Source organism: Apaloderma vittatum, unplaced genomic scaffold (genome assembly GCF_000703405.1).
Source record: "Apaloderma vittatum isolate BGI_N311 unplaced genomic scaffold, ASM70340v1 scaffold18915, whole genome shotgun sequence".
Classification (NCBI taxonomy): domain Eukaryota; kingdom Metazoa; phylum Chordata; class Aves; order Trogoniformes; family Trogonidae; genus Apaloderma; species Apaloderma vittatum.
The window spans coordinates 17,208-36,781 of NW_009717891.1; the positions used below are offsets into that span (position 1 = coordinate 17,208).

The window sequence follows — 19,574 nt, forward strand, 5'->3', positions numbered from 1 at the left end:
AGGGAAAGAAGTGACTTAGTGGGTCGTCTGGATCCTGTCATGCTCAAGTCAGAAATGTGTCTTAAAGTGCTGTTGCTAATTTTGATTCGTCTCCTAGAGGTAACTGATTTAGGATCTAAACCTTGTCTTAAGTTCTTCAAAAATAAACCAAAGACATGTCAGGTTCAGCCGTTTAATTATGTTTTTAATGCTGAGCTCTTGAAAGTCGGAAAAAAATACTTCCAGGAGTTGATAAAAACACTTTTTAAGGTATTTTTCCTATTTTAGTGTAGTTGTTGAAGTGTTTTCCACAGCATTAGACGGCTCCTTGTCATTTTGGGGAAGAAAGAAGATGGTGTATTTTATGTGTCAATAAATGTAATTGAGGTTGCTTGAGAGTTAGGGAGTTGCTTAGACTGAATATTAAGATTTTTGAATTCATGGGCTTTTAGGGCCTGGACAAATTCTTTCCTGAAAATGCAATATAAACCTCTTTCTACAATATACTACTTGTCTTCTGCTGTTTGTACAGATTCCAGATTTTCCTTAGTCTCATTAATCGTCTTATTAGACAGAAAATCTTTATTTCAGCTCACTTGGGACAATATGATTCTGTGAATACAGATGTGCCTTTTGGTTATTTGGGGTTTTTTGGCTGTAAGCTCAGGCCATTCTGAAATTCTTATCCTCTTCTCTTAGCGTAGGATTTACATCCACAAAGCCAAACACACCTTTTTTACATGGTGCTCCTTGGCCATTAGACCAAGCAACACAGAGGAGTTTGGGTTTGCAGCAGAATTCCCTCTGTGTGTTCTTACTAGGCACTAATGCTCTTGGCCAGGGCATCATCTGCATCCTGTGGTCTTGAGATAAAACGATTAACCCTTCTCCTTGGTTCCAGGCATTTACAATAAGGTGTTGTTGCAGCCCACCTGCATGGTGTTTTTATAGCAAGAATCTGAGTGGGTGTTTTGCAAGCCCCAGCACGTGGTGTAAAGGCACATGGGGTTGTCTGAGGATGTAAAAGCCGATGGGAAGACGTTAGGGGTGTCTGCGTTAACAAAAGTCTGCGTAAGCACACATAAAATTGGTGTGGTCTTGTCCATACTTTATTTTGGGAGCAGATCCTGAAGCAACCTGTCTTGAGGGTTGCACTCTGTTTTTTGTTTGAGGGAACTAACTGGCTTGCTCCGAAAGAAAGCTAAGGGAGGAGTTATCCGATGTGCACAGCACATCAAGAGGACCGAATCGTCTACTAACAAGCTGTAAAACCTCATTTTTAGATCTATAGTTGTATAGATATTTTAGGCAGGGTCTGCTTAGCAAAACTTAACTGCTCTGGGATAAAAGAAGGAAGTCAGTTGCTCTAGGTCTGATTGTTTTCTTCCTTCAAGCTCTTACTATAAACTGCATTTTGTAAATGTTTCCCTTCATGTTGATTACTTTGTGCATTTCTTTTAAACTGGCTATTGAATAATTTGTCGAATTCTAAAGTTCTGTGTTTTAAGTGAAAAGTTTTGCTTTTCAAAAAAATAAAAGTAGCTGCAGCGTGTCCAGTAGGCTATTAAAAAGATAAATTGTTTCAAAGCTTACCTGTTCTGTTTGGCACCAGAAAAGAAGAGTTAGGATCTCTACTGTTAATTAATAATGCTCTGCTATCCATAAGACAAAAGCACTTCCTTCTTGGCAGATTTTCTAAAACTTGCTATTCTTGATCAGCAAGCTTGTTGGTTGGTGGATGCCTTTTGAAATTCAGTAGCAAAGATATGATATTTTTTTCTGAAGAAGCACAGATTTTTACAAAGGATAACTGTTATCAATTATGATAAAGATCTTTTGTCACTTGTTTTGTTTGCAGGTGTCTTTTATAAGACTTCCCATAATCCCTTCAGGAAGAAATATTTTCTCCTTTCTAAAAACAGTATTAGCTAAATATAAAAGCTGTGATCCCAGCCATTGTAGTTGATTCTTTGAGAGACATTTCCCAACATTCATTGTTTAAATGGTTGTCAGGAGGAATCAAGTGAAACTTAATAAACAATGCAGTAACTGGTTCATCTTACTTTGTGTGTAGAAGCTTTTCTTGAGCGGATTTGCATTGAAGAAGTGGTCCTTTTTCTCAGTTATTGCAGGGATCATTGTGAAGCATTCCACCCTTTTACTATCTTGGCAAGTGAGTGTATAATTTCTACACAAATAAACACAATGTGATTGGACACCCAAAAACTACAATATGAGCCCATTTAAATACCTAGAAATAAATAATTAAAACTACCAGTTTTGAGAGTTTCATAATTACACTGAGGATAGATTTGAAGGCAATACTAAAAATTGGTAGTGTTCTTTTTAGAGTGCCTAATAAGATTTATACACTGCAGTACAGTCATAATGAGCATGATTAGTCTAGACAGCTATACTGGATGAAAATTAATTCCTTGAACTACAAAGTTGAAGGTTTTTTCCCATCTTCCGCTGAATCAATGAAGAAGAAACAGTCAGTTCTTTCCAAGACCGTGGATAGTAACTGTATATTTATTTGTTAAAGGAAAAATAAAAGGTATGTGGAGAGCTTAAAAGTGCATCGTAAACCTTGTGTATTCTTCTGAAAACCTGGCTAGGTTTTGCCAAACTGTTTCTTTGCCATAGCTCCCAAAGTAGCAACTCTTGCTGTGTTTAAAGTTTCCTGCCATCCTTTCTTTCTTTGGTATTACGTACACCAAAATACAGCACACCTGTCTTTGGAGAGATTGGGGACAGGAGAGACAGTCCTCACTAGAGGGAGGCAGCAAATTTTTTCTTCTTAAGGATTTTAACAGCGCATGAGACATGTCATGTTAGTGCAGCTAACTATCTTTTTGTGGAAATTACTGCTGTAGCCACAAGATTTATAAATAAAAAATAAGTCTCTCTTATTAGGCCACATTTATGGCTACGTGTGACTAGCTGGCTGTTGAACAGTATTCTCTGGGTAGATGTGAAGTATAGAAACTGAAAAGAAATTGAAGATTAATCATAGAACAGCATAGACTGGAAGGGGCCTTAGAGATCATCTAGTCCAACCTCCCCGTCATGGGCAGGGACGCCACCGCCCGAGCAGGAATCGAACCCACGACCTCGGTGTTGTCATTGTTGTCAGCACGGTGCTCAAACCACTGAGCTAACCGGCCCCGCCACTGAGCTAACCGGCCCCCAAGTTGAAGTTAGGCCCTTCAATCAAAATATCTTTAATTGTACTTTTACAGTCCAGTTCAAAGCTCATTAAAGTAAAAAATAAACTTTACAGTTAAGTCTGCACCTTATTTTCTGTAATAGATTCTGACTGGCTGTAGGTGTTCCTTAAAAATAAAATAAAAAGCAGTACTATGTTTGCTATGACACTTGCTATTTCTACTAAATAGAACACTAAATATGTTTGTAAAAACAGGTGGTAATTAATATTTGTAGGTTGATTCAGGTAATCAAAAAGCTGAATGAACTTGTTTGGTGAAGATAGCATGGTTTAATTTTTTGTGAGCTCGCATATTTTTAATTACTTGCCTTATTACTGTTAGCCTCCTTAGCCTCAGTTCTGCATCTTGTTTTCTTTTTCCTGTCCTGAGTTATGTATTTTTGGTGGGTGTTTTCCAAATAAGTTGCAATCTCCTCGGGTAAAAAACTATTTGTGAGAAGACCATTACAGTGATTTCTGAAAACTTTCTGAGAGTATTTAAACATCTACTTTGTTTAGATATATATGCTTTATTTGTGCATTTGTTAGCTTAAACAGAGGACAGGCCTGACAGCAGCCTCAAATTGCTACCCAAACACAAATAATTGCAAAAAGCTTTCTTTAGTTAGTATGAACTTGATCATCCTATAAATAAGTCCAAAGGGACTTAAGGAAGTCGGGTGCCATTTAAAATGACTGGGAATTTGTTACTTAATTTTCTTAGGCTCATCTGAAAATGCCGGCTAATTTACTCAGTGTTACAACCAACTGTTGTTCCTCCTCCTGCCTTAAACTCTGGGGGAGTCCAAGGTTCTGTTGGTGTGGACTTCACTGGTAGATGTGGGGCTTGTAGTTTAAAACATCGTGGTTAACATGCATAGCACTGTCTAGCTCAGTGCAGCGCCGATAAAACACACTATACGAATTTGGGAAAGAGGTCAGCCAGTGAGTAGAAGAAAATAATTTAACGAGAAATATTAGGAATTAAGAATCCAACATATTTAATAGTATTTTATACACGTTAGTCTGAATATTCCTAAATTGCCAGTATTATGGATGCTTTATTTTTGTGAGCTCATCTATGGCTTGGTTTTGATATCTGAATCTCATTTCGATCTGAGAGAGACCTGCAGACGCTTAACATCTTTAAACTGAAGTCTCAGGTGATGCATGATGAATTCCCAGACTGATGAATTACTGGTTGAAAATTACATCTATAAACTGATTGAATACATGGGACAGTGAAATGTATTTGAGACTTTCTTTCGGTTTTGTTAATTATTATAATAAATTTTAAAAGGGTGGTTTTCTCGGTAGTTTCTTGCCCTTGCAATTCTTCAGTGATCTTATTACCTGTCAACAGAGTTGATTTTCTGCTTTAGTTTCTAGTGAATTTGAGTAGCTCAATGTGTTGGCCCTTTCATTTTGATTTCTTACCCTATGCTGGATTGAGGGGCGACGGGGGTGGGGGAGAAATCATGGTCTCTTTTGTTTCTGGAGAACACTGTGAACATGTGAACTATCTGCAGCTGCCCTTGGAAAAGGGCAGTGATTTATTGAGGAAAACTGAATTGCAAAACCTTTTTCCTCCCCAAAATCAACAGCTTGACTGAGTTTAAATAACTGACTTTTCATATCCTTTCATCACACACAAAGACCTAATCCTGAGACTACTTGAGCCACCAATGTCGGCTGTGGCTGAGACCACCACTGAATGTGCCATTCCCTTCTCACCACACACAAAACACATTGACTGCAGCTTTATGAAGTGAAAATGCTGAAGAAAAGGAAAATGTGAAGGAGGTGTCCACAGTCATTTCTTTAAAAAAAAAAAAGAGAGAAAGAAAAAGAAAGAAGCTGCTGCATCTGGATATTAGGAACAAAAAGTGCCTCAGACTGGAATAATAGCTTGGGTCACTTGCTTTCGTATGTGCACAAGAGTGGAACTGCCGTTCCTTGTTTCAGTACCACTGACCCCTGCATTTTAGTGTGTGAAGATGTCAGGGAAAGTGTGTAGAAGGAATTCCAGGATCGTTTAGTGTAACAATGACGTTGTTATTTTGTGATTTCAGTGAGAGGTGGGGTTCTGGAGGGTTGGTTGTGTTGTTTTTTTCCAGTTTAGCCAGGTTTTGTATGTATGCATGTGTGAGTTTAAGAGATATTTTTGGTATTTATTAAGTAATAGTTCTTTCTGTGTGTTTGAATAGTTCTTGCTCTGTGTTTGCGTTGTGCATTTGAAATATGATCATAAGTATGCTATGAGAAGATAACCAATGGTGGGAGATCTATGTAAAATGTCTGCATATTCTATTTATGTTCTCTTTAGCCAGGTATGTAGAGCAGGCCTATATCTTGGAGACACTTTTTGGCTTCACTTCTGCTGAATCCTGGTAGTTCTGCTGAATCCTGGTGGTTTTGCTTGGTGGCTAGATCACAAGATTCTGCAACTGTGCTGAGTTTTAAATGAAAAATAAATTGTGAAATATAGTTATCTGGTGGCATTTGACTACTGAAATCTCATAGAATTTTTTCTGTAAGGAAGTGATGTTCTAACTGTACATTCCTAAGATGCATACTGCAGTACATCTTTCTAGTGCATAATGAAAGACCAATTAAAAAAATAATATTAAAATTCATTGGTTACTTCTGAGCTCTAATTTGAAAAAAAAAAAGTCAAAATTATCATTATGATAAAAAACTAATTTTTGGTATAGTCATTTGGTATTTGTGTATGCTTTCAGTTTTGCTATTTTCTTTGAAGTAAAAAAAAAAAGGTAGGGTATGAGGTTGGAGGAGGAAGGGAGGAAGAGAAGAGGCTTGGGTTGCACTTGTGTCTTCAAGACCAACGTGCAGGAGCTGTGAGTTTAGCACAGACACTTGTCTAAATAATGCAGTTCTTTATTGACCTTTCATTCCTCTGTCCTTGAATGTCTTGATTGTTAAATCCCAACAGCCAATTAGTCTTGTTGATGGTGACCGGCAGTGGAGATAATCTATGCCAAAGCAATTGCTGGCCTTTACTCTGTACCTGTCATCACATTCCTCTGAATGTAAGGATGAGTGTCTTGCATCATAGGCACTGCGTATTTACTCAGGCCGATGGTATGTGTATAGGCTAAAATGTGTAAAGTCGGGAGTCACTGCTAGTAGGTGGATTCGTGTTCATACACAGACCTTGGTTTTCTAGGGAAGGCTAAAGCTCTGTCTTGCTATAGCGGTCATATGTAATCCAGCCCAGTCCTTTCCCTCAGCCTATTATTTTTATTTTTTTTTCCTGTTTACACTAGTGTGTAGAATTTGTATAGGAGTAGGTATGCATGCCATTCTCCACATAGTAGTGTCAAGGCAACAGATATCATTGCAGTAGCAAAACTAATTTGTACAGGAACATAATGTGACTTTTTTAGTATTTTAGGGTTTGCATTTACAATTTGAAGATGTAACCCTTTATCTAATATGGGAAAGAAGATAAAATAATACTGAAAAATGCCATCTCTTTACTTTTTTGTCATCTTGGTTCCTTTTGTTTCCTTCACCACTTTTCTGCTTGTCTTTTTTTTCTTAACTCTTTTCCTTTTAGTTTTTATGCTTCTCTATTTACATGAAAAACGGAGGTAATACTGGGCTGTTCTTTCAATTTTTCTCAATGAAATGTGGAATACTGGCATTTTCAATGTAGAACTTTGAAAAATAGCTTTCACTTAGTGGAATTCTGTCTTTATTTCTAGAGCGTATGAGCGTTGTGAGATGCAGTCTTCCTCTTCATTTCTGTAATATTTTGAGCAGATTGTGTCTTAGTGCTAGGAAGTCAAAAATGTAGTTGTTCTTGCAGTATTTTAGTATGTTGGCCTGAAACCTGTAAATGCAAAACTTCAATCAGGTTTAAATTGATTCTTCTTCAAATTATCTCCTCTGTTTTCTTTATCAGATTACTCTCAATATGTTTTCAGCTTATGAAGTTTTCTCTTCTTTTTGTTTCGTATTTCTCTATATGCTTCTTGTTCTTTGGTGCCAAAGTGGGAATTGTATGTGTAAATATTTACTTGACTTTTTAAGCATATTTGCAACCTTTCACATCTGTAGCTCAAACTGATGATTATTTTTAAGACTTCTGAAGATCATTAACATTTCTAATACTTCACAGTAGCTAGAAATCTTTTAATTCTGCTGTCAGTCATAAAGTGTAACAATCCTGTTCCAAATAGTGATAAGTACAAATCTTCTAGATTGCCTTAAACTACTGATATACTATAGATAGGACAATGTGTGCTTTACAAACAAATTAGGATTTCACTGTTTGGCAAAAGGACTGGAGATTTCACTTCTGATTCAAGAAGGAAGGAAAAACATGGAGATGATTTGAATTACTAACCTATATAGCTGATGTGTGTGTGTGCGTGCGTGTGTGTGTTAAATCATTATGCCTTTTTATGCCCAAAACAACCATGTGGGACAAGGAAATAGCTTTAGCAAAAAAAGCCTGTATCTCATAGAAAAGTGCTGCCAGGGTTATGTGTGTTGCATCTCATGCAGAACTCAAGAACATTTTTCTTGCGCAATCTGATACCATGGCTGCCTGGTGAACTCTGCAGCTGATTTGAAAACTCCAGTCAAATCTGTTCTTCAACAAGACAGAGGCTGCAGTATGGGCAGTATTACACAGCAAAAGATTATAATTTAGCTGGGAACTGAATGTCGCATGTCTTTGGGAAGCTTGTAGCCCTTTGTGTTGCATCTACATTGTGGGCTAGTTTTATATAATTTAAAAAAAAATCAATTAATTTGGATTGCACTCCTGAAATAGTAAAAATTCATGTGTTAAGAAAGGCTCTTTCAAAGGCTCTAATAGCTGTTCCTGCACTGTGGAAGAATAGGATGCTGAGTGATTCCATTTTCCTCCACAGTCATGTCCCTAAACTTTTTTTTTTCCTTCTGTTTTTCTTACTGGATTTTGTAATCAGTCTAATGTTTAAATAAGCAGACCTCCTTTACTACGAATGTCACTGGTCTGTTAAAACAATGGGTTTAAATCTTCTTTTCTAAAACAAAAAATGTTCTGGCTTTGGTACCCAGTGCAGTTGTCAATCCTTCTGTTAAACATAACATAATACTGAGGAAATAACATAATATTGATGAAAATAATTTTTCATTTTTTTCACTATTAGTTAGGATTTGGGGTTCAAATCTAGCATCAGTTACTTACTTTGGTAAGTATGCATTTGCTCAAGGTTGGGAAGGCTCTGCAGAGGGACCTGAACAGGCTGGATTGATGGGCTGAGGCCAGATGTATGAGGTTCAACAAGGCCAAGTACCGGGGCCTGCAATTGTGTTTCAACAACGCTACAGGCTCAGGGAAGAGTGACTGGAAAGTTGCCTGCCAGAGAAGGACCTGGGAGTGCTGCAGGTGGACAGCCGGCTGAACATGAGCCAGCAGTGTGCCCAGGTAGCCAAGAAGGCCAATGACATCCTGGCTTGGATCAGAAATTGTGTGGCCAGCAGGAGTAGGGAAGGGGTTGTCCCCCTGTCCTGGGCACTGGTGAGGTCACACATCAAACTCTGTGTTCTGTTTTGGGACCCTCACGACAAGAAAGACATCGAGGTACTGGAGCAGCTCCAGAGGAGGGCAACAAAACTGGTGAGGGATCTGGAGAACATATCTTGTGAGGAGTGACTGAGGGAACTGGGAGAAGTCTGGAGAAGAGGAGGCCAAGGGGAGACCTTATCGCTCTCTACAGCTACCTGAAAGGAGGGTGTAGTGAAGTGGGTGTTGGTCTCTTCTCCCAAGCTGCTAGCAATAGGATGAAATCGACTCAAGTTGCACCATGGGAGGTTTAGATGGGATATCAGGAAAAAATTTATTTTCTGAAAGAGTGGTGAGTCATTGGAACAGGCTACCCGGGAAAGTGGTGGAGTCACCATCCCTGAAGTTGTTCAAAAGATGTGTAGACCTGGCACTTTGGGTCGTAGTTTATTGATTGTGGTGGTGTTATGTTGATGGTTGGACTTTATCTTAAAGGTCTTTTCCAACCTTAATGATTCTATAAACTTCTGAAAATTCTTCCTGACAGTCTTAGAGCATTACTTATGACAAATTATGAATGAGCATGTGCGTACCACAGTAATGTTTATTCTCTGCCAGGGAAGTTTCCTTCTACTTCTTTAAGTGCCACTGCGTTCTGTACCTGCAAAGAATGGCTGAACTGGGTGAAACCTGATGTCACTGGTGAGAAACTGATGCTGATCAGTTAAAATACAGCTACTGAAAGTGTCAGGGCATTGTTAAGCTTCCTGGAGCTGAGTGATCACTGAACAGAAGGTAGTACTGAAGAATTATGAGTCAAGAGTTTATTTTGAATAAGAAAGTAGTATTTTATAATTTTGTCAGAGTGGCAAAGCTCTGGGGAAGTTAGGAAAAAAAAAACAGAGACAAGCTAAAAAGCATTTTTACAGATCTACTATAATGGACTGTGGCCAGAAAAGAACAGAGATTAGTTTTATTTCTTAGGATAGCTGATGCTATAGTCCTTAATATTTTTCGTAGTTTTCATTTAACAGAGGCAGAGGGGCTGCTGTGGAACTTACAGAAATACGAGCAGTACTTTATTCCACCTAAAAATAAATACATGAATATTGTATTTTAGGTAGCAAGAACAAACAATAAAATGCTTAAAAGCTTGTAATTGCTGTAAGGCTGAAGAGCTATGTTACTGAAGAACTGGTAACTCTTTTTAACGGAACAGCCCGCAGTTCAAATGTAGCACAAAGCTTTTAAAGCTGCTGAAAGACCTAGAACTGATGTCAGACGAAACAATTAGACTTGGTTGAGCAGAAAGGGTCATGCAGTTGAAAATGAGGTATTCTTGTGGAGAGTGTGGAGCTGTTCTGGCATTGTGGCTCTGAGGGACAAGAGGCCTGAGACAGGAAAGTCCATGTAGCTCAGAGGCAGAGATTTGTAAACCTGCAACTTACAGGGTAGCAGCATCCATAGTAATTTTGCCAGACATTTGGAAGACCTGGGGAAAGATGGAGCCTTCCCAGCACAGCATGGCTGATAACATCATTGTTAGCTCAAAGGAATTCCTCATGGCAACAGTGAACAGTATTTTAGCAAGTGAGTTATTGGACTAGACCTTGAGAACACTAAATAATGGCACGCAGGGTCACAGCAGTGGTCCATCTAGGCCAGTGTTCTTCCTCCAGCAGTATCAGTAGGAGATGCTCTTTCAGGGAGAGCATGAGAACCAGTGGTTTTCTGTGGTCCATTTCCTGTTTGGTACCGCAGCACTCACAGCTTTGTACTGGGGGCTTCAAAAGAACTATTCCTTCCCAGACCTTTTACTATCCATTTCTTGCATCATTTTGTATCAGCTTGTAAGATCTGCCTTCTGCAGTCTAATAGCCTAAAAGCAGTGAGGTGTTTGCTGATTTATTTTTTTTAATTTTGCTCTCTGTATATCTGCCCCTTCTATGGAAAAAATGCAGTAATTATCACTGAAGGAAAAACTGCTTTTAGAAGTGTTGCAAGTGGGATAAGAGACTGAGGACAAATATTGGTGAATCAGCCCCTGCTGATAAAGTGCTAAACATAAGAGCAAAGAACAAAGCAGGAAATACACCATTTGTAGTAGTACTGAAGAGAAGACTACCACTGCTGAGTCAAATGTTTTGATTTCTTCAGGGATTGTGCTCACTGGGGGTGTCCTGGGCTTGTATAGCTGGGGAAAAGCTTTGGAAGTGGCTTCTAAGAGGTAGGAGGGGAGCAGAAATTGTTGAGCCATTCTTTATTTTCCTTGACAAATATCAGTTATTTGGCAGTAGGGTCTAATAGAGGAGATATGGATGAGGCTTTAAGAAACCTGACGTAGTGGGGGGTGTTGGAACTTTGTGATCTTTAAGGTCCCTTCCAACCCAAACCATTCTATAATTAATTCTATTATATAATAAAAGCACTGCTCTGGAAATCATGAGGCAAGTGGAACAGCCAACAAAGTGACCACACTGCAGTGATGGGGGGTAGTGGAGTCACAAACCCATAAATTAATATAACAGAAAGGGATACTTTTCACTAGCTGAGGAGTAACTCTTGGAGAGGTGGGTCGTGCCAGACCTTTTTCTGCATTCTTTCAGGCAGGTTCTGGCAAAAGCTATTGAGAAAGCAAAATGTGTTTGTGTGCACGTGTGTGTGTGTGTTTTACACTCTCTGATCAATGCTGTTTCCTCAAGCTACCGTATAAAATTGTGCTCGACATCTGAAGTGTCCTGCAGGAAGATAGAACATATTTATCATGGCACAATTTACATGAATAGTTTTTCTGTGTGTGCCTTTTTTTCCCTGAGGAAACAAAATACAAGAATACAGCCAGAGATGATGACCAACTTAGCACTGCTGAAGAACAAAGCATATTAACTTTTTATATAATTTTTATAGTAATGTAAGAATAGACTTGTAACTAACTCCCTACAACTTCAGGAGGACAACCTCTGATATAGATCCTCGTTGCAAACTTGTGCCTTGCTGCCCAAATCGCTGTGAACACTTTTGTGTAGAAGTGCTTGGTGGGCACAAGGTACAATAGACGTAAAGCATTTAGGAAAATCAAACTAAAGATCCTCCTCAAGTTTTTACTGCTTATAAATAGAAAAAGGCATTGTCCACAGACATTTACAGAAACGGGTGTTGGCACTGTCCTTTTTGTGTGACAATATTGGTTTCCATGCACAGTGGATGTGAACAGGGCCTGCATGTAGAGATCATAGAATTGTCAGGGTTGGAAGGGACCTTAAAGATCATCTAGTTCCACCTCGCCATGGACAGGGACATCCTCCACTAGATCAGGCTGCATGAGTAAAGGCCATAGCTTTGGCTCAGTTTTTTTCACGGAAAATCTGTATTCGCTGGAAGTAACTTACTACTGTGGCTAAAGGACCCTGGCAACTAACTTATACCACGAGTGAAGATGATTTATTATGGAAAGGAAAATGACCTCTATATGATGTAGGAATATAATGCGGAGTTTTAAAGGATGAGTATTTTGAATGTCTGGCAGAGTCACAAAGTCCGGAGCTTGATTGTGAATCTGTTTCTAAAGCATCAATACCTGGAAGTCTCAGACAATATGTGGACAGTGATTTCTGAGAACTGCTATTGGGATCAAGACCTGCATAAGAAAATTAAGCCTCTTGGCCCAGGGTGCCCTTGTGGTAGGGTAAGAGATTATTGATCATAGGATGCTGTTTAAATACAATAGAACGATGGCAGTGCCAATATATTAAAGAAAACACCCTTTTTATTATAAGGTCACTTGTTAAAGAACAATTGGACACAGTTCGCCGTGATCTCAAACAAATATTAAGGCTTCTCACTTAATGGCAAAATGCATGCCAAGTCAAATGAATGAGCCTGTTGGTGGCACAGAAAACATTTGCCCTGAGGAGCTAAGTATATGCTTGTTCATTTGGAAAAACAATGTTCCAGAAAGACTATCTTATAGAGACAAGAACAAATAGAAGGTACTAGCATTTAGAATGTGATTGGGAATTTTGAATGTGTTTCTCTGGTATGTCTGACAGATGCATTCAGCCCCGTTTGCAGTGACATACAGATTTAGTTAGGTGACCTCTTGTCGACTAATTGCAAATAGCAGGATGCAGAGGAGGAGAGGGTGTCTCGCTGAAGATAAGACGAGTGTGCTGGTTTTGAAGCTTTTAGAGCTGGCAGTATTTAGCTCTTACTTTTTGCTTTCACTCATTTTATCCTAAATTACAATTTTCATTTCTCTTCCAGCTGTGCCTTTTTTCCCCTTTCAGTGCATTGATTGTCTTCTCTTTATATTCCCAGTTTTCTCATGGATGCATATTTTCCTAAAGCTGAATTAACACTGACTGAGAGCTGTCATTCCTGTCAAAAATTGCCGTCACTGGTTGCTTAGGAGAAGGATGACATCTGAGATGTATTTTAAATAACAGAATTATGTGCAACACTTTGTCTTTTCTACTCATAAGTCTTCATTGCTTTTTCTCTCAAGACAAATCTGTTCCTGACAGTTTGATGCAAGGAATAGTATAAACAGCCGTATGTACTTTTAACTAGTTCTGAAAGAAAACCCATAAATCTTACTAAAAAGGTAATATAAAGACAGGATTATGCACCTCAACTCGGCTACTTAAAGTGAGTAAAATGAAGTAGAGCTGTTTCTGTACTAGAATTGCAGTACAAAGGTAAAAGGCTTCTATTTGGATGTTTCCTGGGTTTTTTTCGTACTACAGGAGAAAAACTGCAAAAAATCTACGATGTGGTTTGATATGCTACTCTGAATGCAGCTGGCCCAAATGAAGTGTTTATCGCTGTGATCGGCTCATTGCAATGTCTTCTCCCGAGGGGAGCTTGTCCTCTGGTGTGCCAGAGGAACCGGCTGCCTGTGCAGGATAGTCAGTCCAAACAGTCCAATTTGAAAAAGCATGGCCTTTTTTTTTAAAAAGCAATCATTAAAAAAGCATTCGAGGAAAAAGAAAATGTCAGAACTGGATTAGGGATTGATTTTGCGTGCAGTTACTTGGCTGTGCCAACAAGGAAATAATTTTAGTCAGGGGGAGGGGAGGAGGAGGAAAGGTGATGCCAAGCAAGTATGAACGAAGTGGGGTTTTGTAGGTTCTTGACCTGGCTTTACTTCAGACAGCACAGCCTAACTGAGAGTGCCTTAAGTTAATGCAGTTAAGGTTGTGAACTTGAAATCCAGGTTATGCACCTTTGCCATTATTAAAGTAATTTGGCTTCAAAGCAGTGTCCATGGGCCAGTACAATCTTTGGGAGTGCATATTGGAGTGTAGGGAGTAGGAACTGGGATGCAGAGGCAGCGTATGTTTGTTTGACTTCTGCCTACGTGTTATTGGTAGAACCAGTCCTGAACATGGCAGTTCTTGGGTGGGGATTGATTGCAAATTCAGTTATCAGAATTTAGTACCTGCTTTAGATACTTACGTCACTGTGCTCAGAAGACATCTAGTCAGTACAGCTTAGTGGACTCTAGAGAAATATTCAATCATAGGGTCACTAGGTGTCCACTTAAAGATTAGATGAATCACTTCCAAAATGTCTCAGCTAGGACAGGAGTTTCACTATGTAGATCACATATAGACCCCCACATTCAGGTTTCTTAATCTCATGTTTCATCTCTTGGGCTTCTCTTGTCCATTAGAGAGCCTATATTTTATAAGAGTTGCTGAAATAAATTGTGAGATCCATTAAAAAAAAAGAAAATAATAAAAGCGCAAAACTTATTTTTGAATTATGGAAGACCTCAAATATCTGACTCTGTTGAGCTCATTAGAGAGAAGACAAGGAGATCTTTTATAGATACTTCCACAAGGAGATAAAAGTACCCACCAAAGCAAAGTGCCAACACGCCTGAGAGGATCAAAATGTGGTTCTATATGAAGGCCAGGTACCTTTTTTCAAAGAAGTGCTTAAGCCAAACATGAAATGCTGAGCTCAGAGTATGATATGTATGGGCAGTGATATATAGGATGGAGGGGTAGATATTCTTAGGAGACATCTTGAACTGTAAATTTTGCTTTTGCATTTTTGTCTCGTCAGTTTTCTTAAATGACTTCAAATGGCTTAAAATTTGTTGTAACATTTCTAACATTATGTAAATAGTATAGTTTCTGCAAAAAAGGGAAAGGTTTATAGCTTGTGGTACATGTATGACTTCTAGCTTTTCCAGATTTTTGTGGGTTTTCCTTAGTTTCTTCACTTCGCATTAAGTGGATTTCAGTTGTGTTGTCATGGTAGAGAAATACCTTGTTCTTCCTAGATCAAGACCTGTTTGAGATAGAAACTCCAAGATACCACTCTCAGCACCTGTAAGAATTATGAATATGTAGGTCATCAGAAGATGAAGGGAGAGCACATTTCGCAAGTGACTGTGCTGATCAGAGTGTTCACTTCCCCAGAGGGTTATAGGAGGGTTTGCTTACTACAGTAAGACAGGAGATTTCCTGAGGAAAAATAAGCCCCAGTGAATAGACTGACTGACTGAAGCATGAGAGAAGACTGTCAGGACTCTTGCAAGCAAGGGGATGACTCCAACAGAAACTGCATGGGCTTTTCTGTACTCTAGAGCATGTGCAGTCTGTGAGTGGGAGATTTCTCATTTTCCAGGGAAGCTGAACCAAATCTGAAGGTGGATATTGGACAACATAGCTCCATTTAGAAGCAAATTAAATTTCTCCATCCAAGTTTTTCAGTCTCGGTAGCTGTTCATCTGTTGTCTTTTGTGTAAGGTGGCCTTGTTTCCACTACTGTGCAAATAGCTATAAAATGTAATTAATCAGCTCCTATTCATTTTTTTTTTAATTTGGCTATTCTTTTCTGCACAGTCCTTACCAGAAGACTTTAAAATGCTAAAATTAAGAAATACAAAGATGCTATTTTTAAGGGCCGTATTTCTTTTAAGTAGGGAAATCTTACCTACTTAGCTTTCTGATGCAATTTTCAATGGTAAGCTGCTTCTGCTAGACAAGGACTAGATACCCAGTCATGAGAGTTTCTTGCTGTGCAAACAGAATGCCTGCTCACTGCCTGTCTCCAGAGAGGAGAGCAGTCAGACTACTCATGTTATCATCAGCCTTGATTATCTCAGATCCTCCAGCTTGCATGCACTGAACCTACTAGAAGTTGGGGCAGTCTCCAGCTGAAGAGGTTAGTTGTCTCTTGTGAAACTCAGGAGCTAGAACCTTTACCTTACCTCACGCAGTAACTACAGGATTATAGTCTGCAAGTGGTTGTGTCTGCCTTTCAGGCTACTTCATTAAGAGTTAATTTATATGCAAGTTTGGTTTTCCAAAAAGACAACACACATGACTGATCCACCCTATCATAAATTTTTATAATGATAAGGTGGTGCAGGCTCATCTAAAATTCCTTCCAAAGGCGGTGTCAAATTTTTACTTTAGTCATCCTAACCATCTTTTCCTTCCCTGTATTTTCACTGTAGCGAGGCTTTGTTTACGTGAGCTGGATCCTAATAGTTCTTCTCCCACTCCCACCCCTACCGGCACTTTGCAACAAACTTAAGTTTGGTTTTTTGTTTGTTTGAGTTTTTTATTAAGAAGCATTTATTTTCCTCAGAATACTTTTCCTTGAAGCAGCTTCCCTCAACACTTCAGGTTTGCAGCTGATGGTGTGAGGAGACAGAAGTACTTCAGAAACTGCTTTTTTCTAACTGTCTGGGAGATGATGGAGGGAGAAGGCAGCAGGCATATAAAGCAGATTTGGGAGTCAGTTGTCAGAAGGAGGGAACGAACTGCAGTCTCTATTTGCCGATGAGGATAAAGGTGAGGGAGCCTTTAGAAATTAGCTGGCGTGTGGATGGCCGACGGGCTTGGCTTAGGCAACAAGCAGTACTGGGGAAAACAGTGATCAAAACAGGAGAAAATTTTGGAGGAGGTTGGGAATCTTTGTTTCCTTTCTGCACATCCTGTAGTAAAACCACCGTTTTAAAGAACACTGGAAAAGTAGAAGGTAGAGGAGGGCTGATGGCAGCACTGGTGAGGAGTCAGGTTGCTTTGTTTTGCTTTGTGCTGACATCACCATGTGCATAATTGATCCAAGTGAAATATCATGCGCTTCTGCTGCCACCTTACCTCCTCGTGATGAAATCTAGGTAAAATGTTTGTGATCTGCTGTATGTATCTAGAAGGTCAAACAGCATGATGCCATCAACACCTTAACGCGTTTATGAGCAGCGTAGTGCTTATGCAGCTTCCTTCAGAGCTCCTACCCTGTATCTACCCTATAGCTATTTTCCTTAATAGATTTGTGAGACCCTAGAATGTGTTTTCGCAATCTATGAGATGCAAGGCTGTTACACTGCTAAATCTTCTGTCATGAGCTAAGATCTTGCCTAGAGCCGAAGACTAAATTGTGCTGATTCATACAGTTGTAATGCATAAGGTTTTGCGCTTTGGTCAGGTGAAAATTAGGCTAAAGTCAGAGAAGCCTCAAGAAAAAAAAACAGATACAGGGGAAAAGGTTGCACTTGAGTTTTGGCTTTAGAGCATGTGTGTGGGCTACCAGAAGCGCAAGAGGAAATGCGACATTTCATAGACACTTCCACTGAAAGTGTTTTGAAAATCCAGGGAGCTCTCTGGGATCCGACCTCAGCTGATGTGTTGCTTAGCTTTTCCAACTCGACACACAGATAAAGGGACAAAAGTCTTTTTTCTGTAATACACACATTCTCTCGACCCAGTAGTCACTAATGCATTTTTGGCATCCAAAAAAACAGACATCCACAAAATTCAGCTGGAATCTATTTGTGTGTCTTATGCAATAAAGAGGTGGCACCTCTACAGTCCATAAAACACAGACCTTTTAGAAAATACTGCAATTTTTAAGGAATTTGCTAATAGTACAGGAATTCAGTGGTGAGCTAGAATTTCAGTTGTCTGGGTTTTGTACAGGGTGGGTTTCTTTTTGTATGTCTCTTTGTTTTCCCCCCCTTTTTAAAGAGCAGATGGGCACACACTGATTTCAGTACATACATACATACATACACAGCTGGTGTTCTGAAATAAATCTATGTGCAGGTAATGCTTTTTGTGGTGTATTCAAACTGAAAATTTGATATGAAGGGTGTGAAGTGGTCTGCAGGAGATGGGAGATTTCATTCAGAAAGTTGAGTGAGAACCCACTGTCCTGAGCAACAGAGCTTCGTTCCACATAATACCTAGTTTTCGAAGGGTAAATTCCGGTCTAGCCCAGCCATTCATCTTGTACTCTGAAGTAAACCTGGTAAAACTAGCCTTTTATGACACTTGGAATCGTGAGCATTTCCTTCTTCTTTGTAACATTTCACAATGCTACCCTTTGGGAAGAAAAAGCTCACTTTCTCTGATATTGGGTCTTCTTTTTAAACAGAATTGTATTTAGGAAAAAGTTACAAGCCTGTGTTGAAAAGTCACTATGTCAACTGTCAAGTCTTTCAACTGAAAGGCTGTCTTTCAACAGTTTCTTTTTACCTGGAGTGAAAAAACATCTCCCTGATTCACCAGGTAGCTTGGGTCCATTAAAGATTAGTTGTCTGTTTCATTAATCACCTATTGCTTTCTTACAGCATTCACAGAATAAACAAAGAAAAACACTAATGTTAGTTAACCAGTTTTGTAAAGACATTAAAGAACAAATAACTCATAAGAAAACTATAAACTGTGTGATTAGTCAAATTAGGTAATACTGTAAATTCTTCAAGTTACTTAAAAATAGTTGTTGCTTATATGTTATACCATGCATCCACTCTTAAATTTGGTAGTTATGTTTAAATATTTAAGTTTTCAATAGTGTTAAATAGTTTTATACTTGTTGTAAATTAAATTCTTCTGGCAAAGAGATTTTTATTTTGTTTCTATTGTGTTGCAGACTCTCCTACAGATTTTTGGTGTGGTGGCTGTGGCTGTGGCAGTGATTCCTTGGATACTCATCCCCTTAATTCCACTATTTATTCTTTTTATTTTTCTTCGACGATATTTCTTAGACACTTCAAGAGATATTAAACGTCTAGAATCCACAAGTATGTAGTTTGGCGCAACTTAATGTTAGCTTTAACCCTCGTCATTATTATGTGAAGCGCTAGTATTTTATAGACAATCCATCAAAGATTTTTTTTCCTTTGCTATGCAAATAACTTCCTTATTGCCTTAGTTCTCAACTAATGAATTACATGCTTAACTCCTGCTTTGCATAATGATAAACCTCGGGTATGTCAGTTTAACTATCTGTAAGTAAAGCTAGTTAAGAACATGCTAAGTTACTGGTCTTTGAGACCTTGCATGCACGTAGTAGTAGTGTTTCTGACCTAATCTGACTCTCTTGCGTGACTTAAGCTTGACTATGATATGAAATATGAAGCATTATGAATAACAAACATGGGTGCCTCCTGTCATTAATAAAGCTCAAAGAATGTGTTCAGTGACAGCTATTGTTAGAAACGTAAGACATTTTTGTATAAATTAATCTGCCTGGCTGTCTGACTGATTCTGATTAAGTAAGAGGACTTTGGTTTAAAGGTATTGCATATTTATTCTAAAATGCATTACAGTAACTTGTGTGGTTAAATATAAAGTAGTGGGATTAAAGATTAGTGTGGTACAAAAAGAATTAAATATTGTCCTTCAGCTATTGCTAAGTTACTCTCATTTCCCTTTGTAGCTCGAAGTCCAGTGTTCTCCCACTTGTCATCATCCCTCCAGGGACTTTGGACTATTCGAGCTTTGAAAGCAGAGGAAAGATTTCAAAAATTATTTGATGCACACCAAGACCTCCACTCAGGTTTGTGAAGAATTGACGTGAAAAATCAAATACTTTGCTCTGTGGGAGGCAAATATCTTA

General features: G+C 38.8%; 1 protein-coding gene across 1 annotated transcript in view; it reads left to right on the forward strand.

Moving 5' to 3' along the window:
* The window catches only part of LOC104274443 (multidrug resistance-associated protein 4-like), a gene marked incomplete at its 3' end in the record, with an annotated part of 72,600 nt that overhangs the window by 13,828 nt on the left and 39,198 nt on the right, over positions 1-19,574 (forward strand). Inside the window, exons 3-4 of the mRNA XM_009870080.1 lie at positions 18,606-18,756; positions 19,395-19,514. Coding sequence (XP_009868382.1) covers positions 18,606-18,756; positions 19,395-19,514 — 271 coding nt within the window. The remainder of the gene's footprint in view (positions 1-18,605; positions 18,757-19,394; positions 19,515-19,574) is intronic.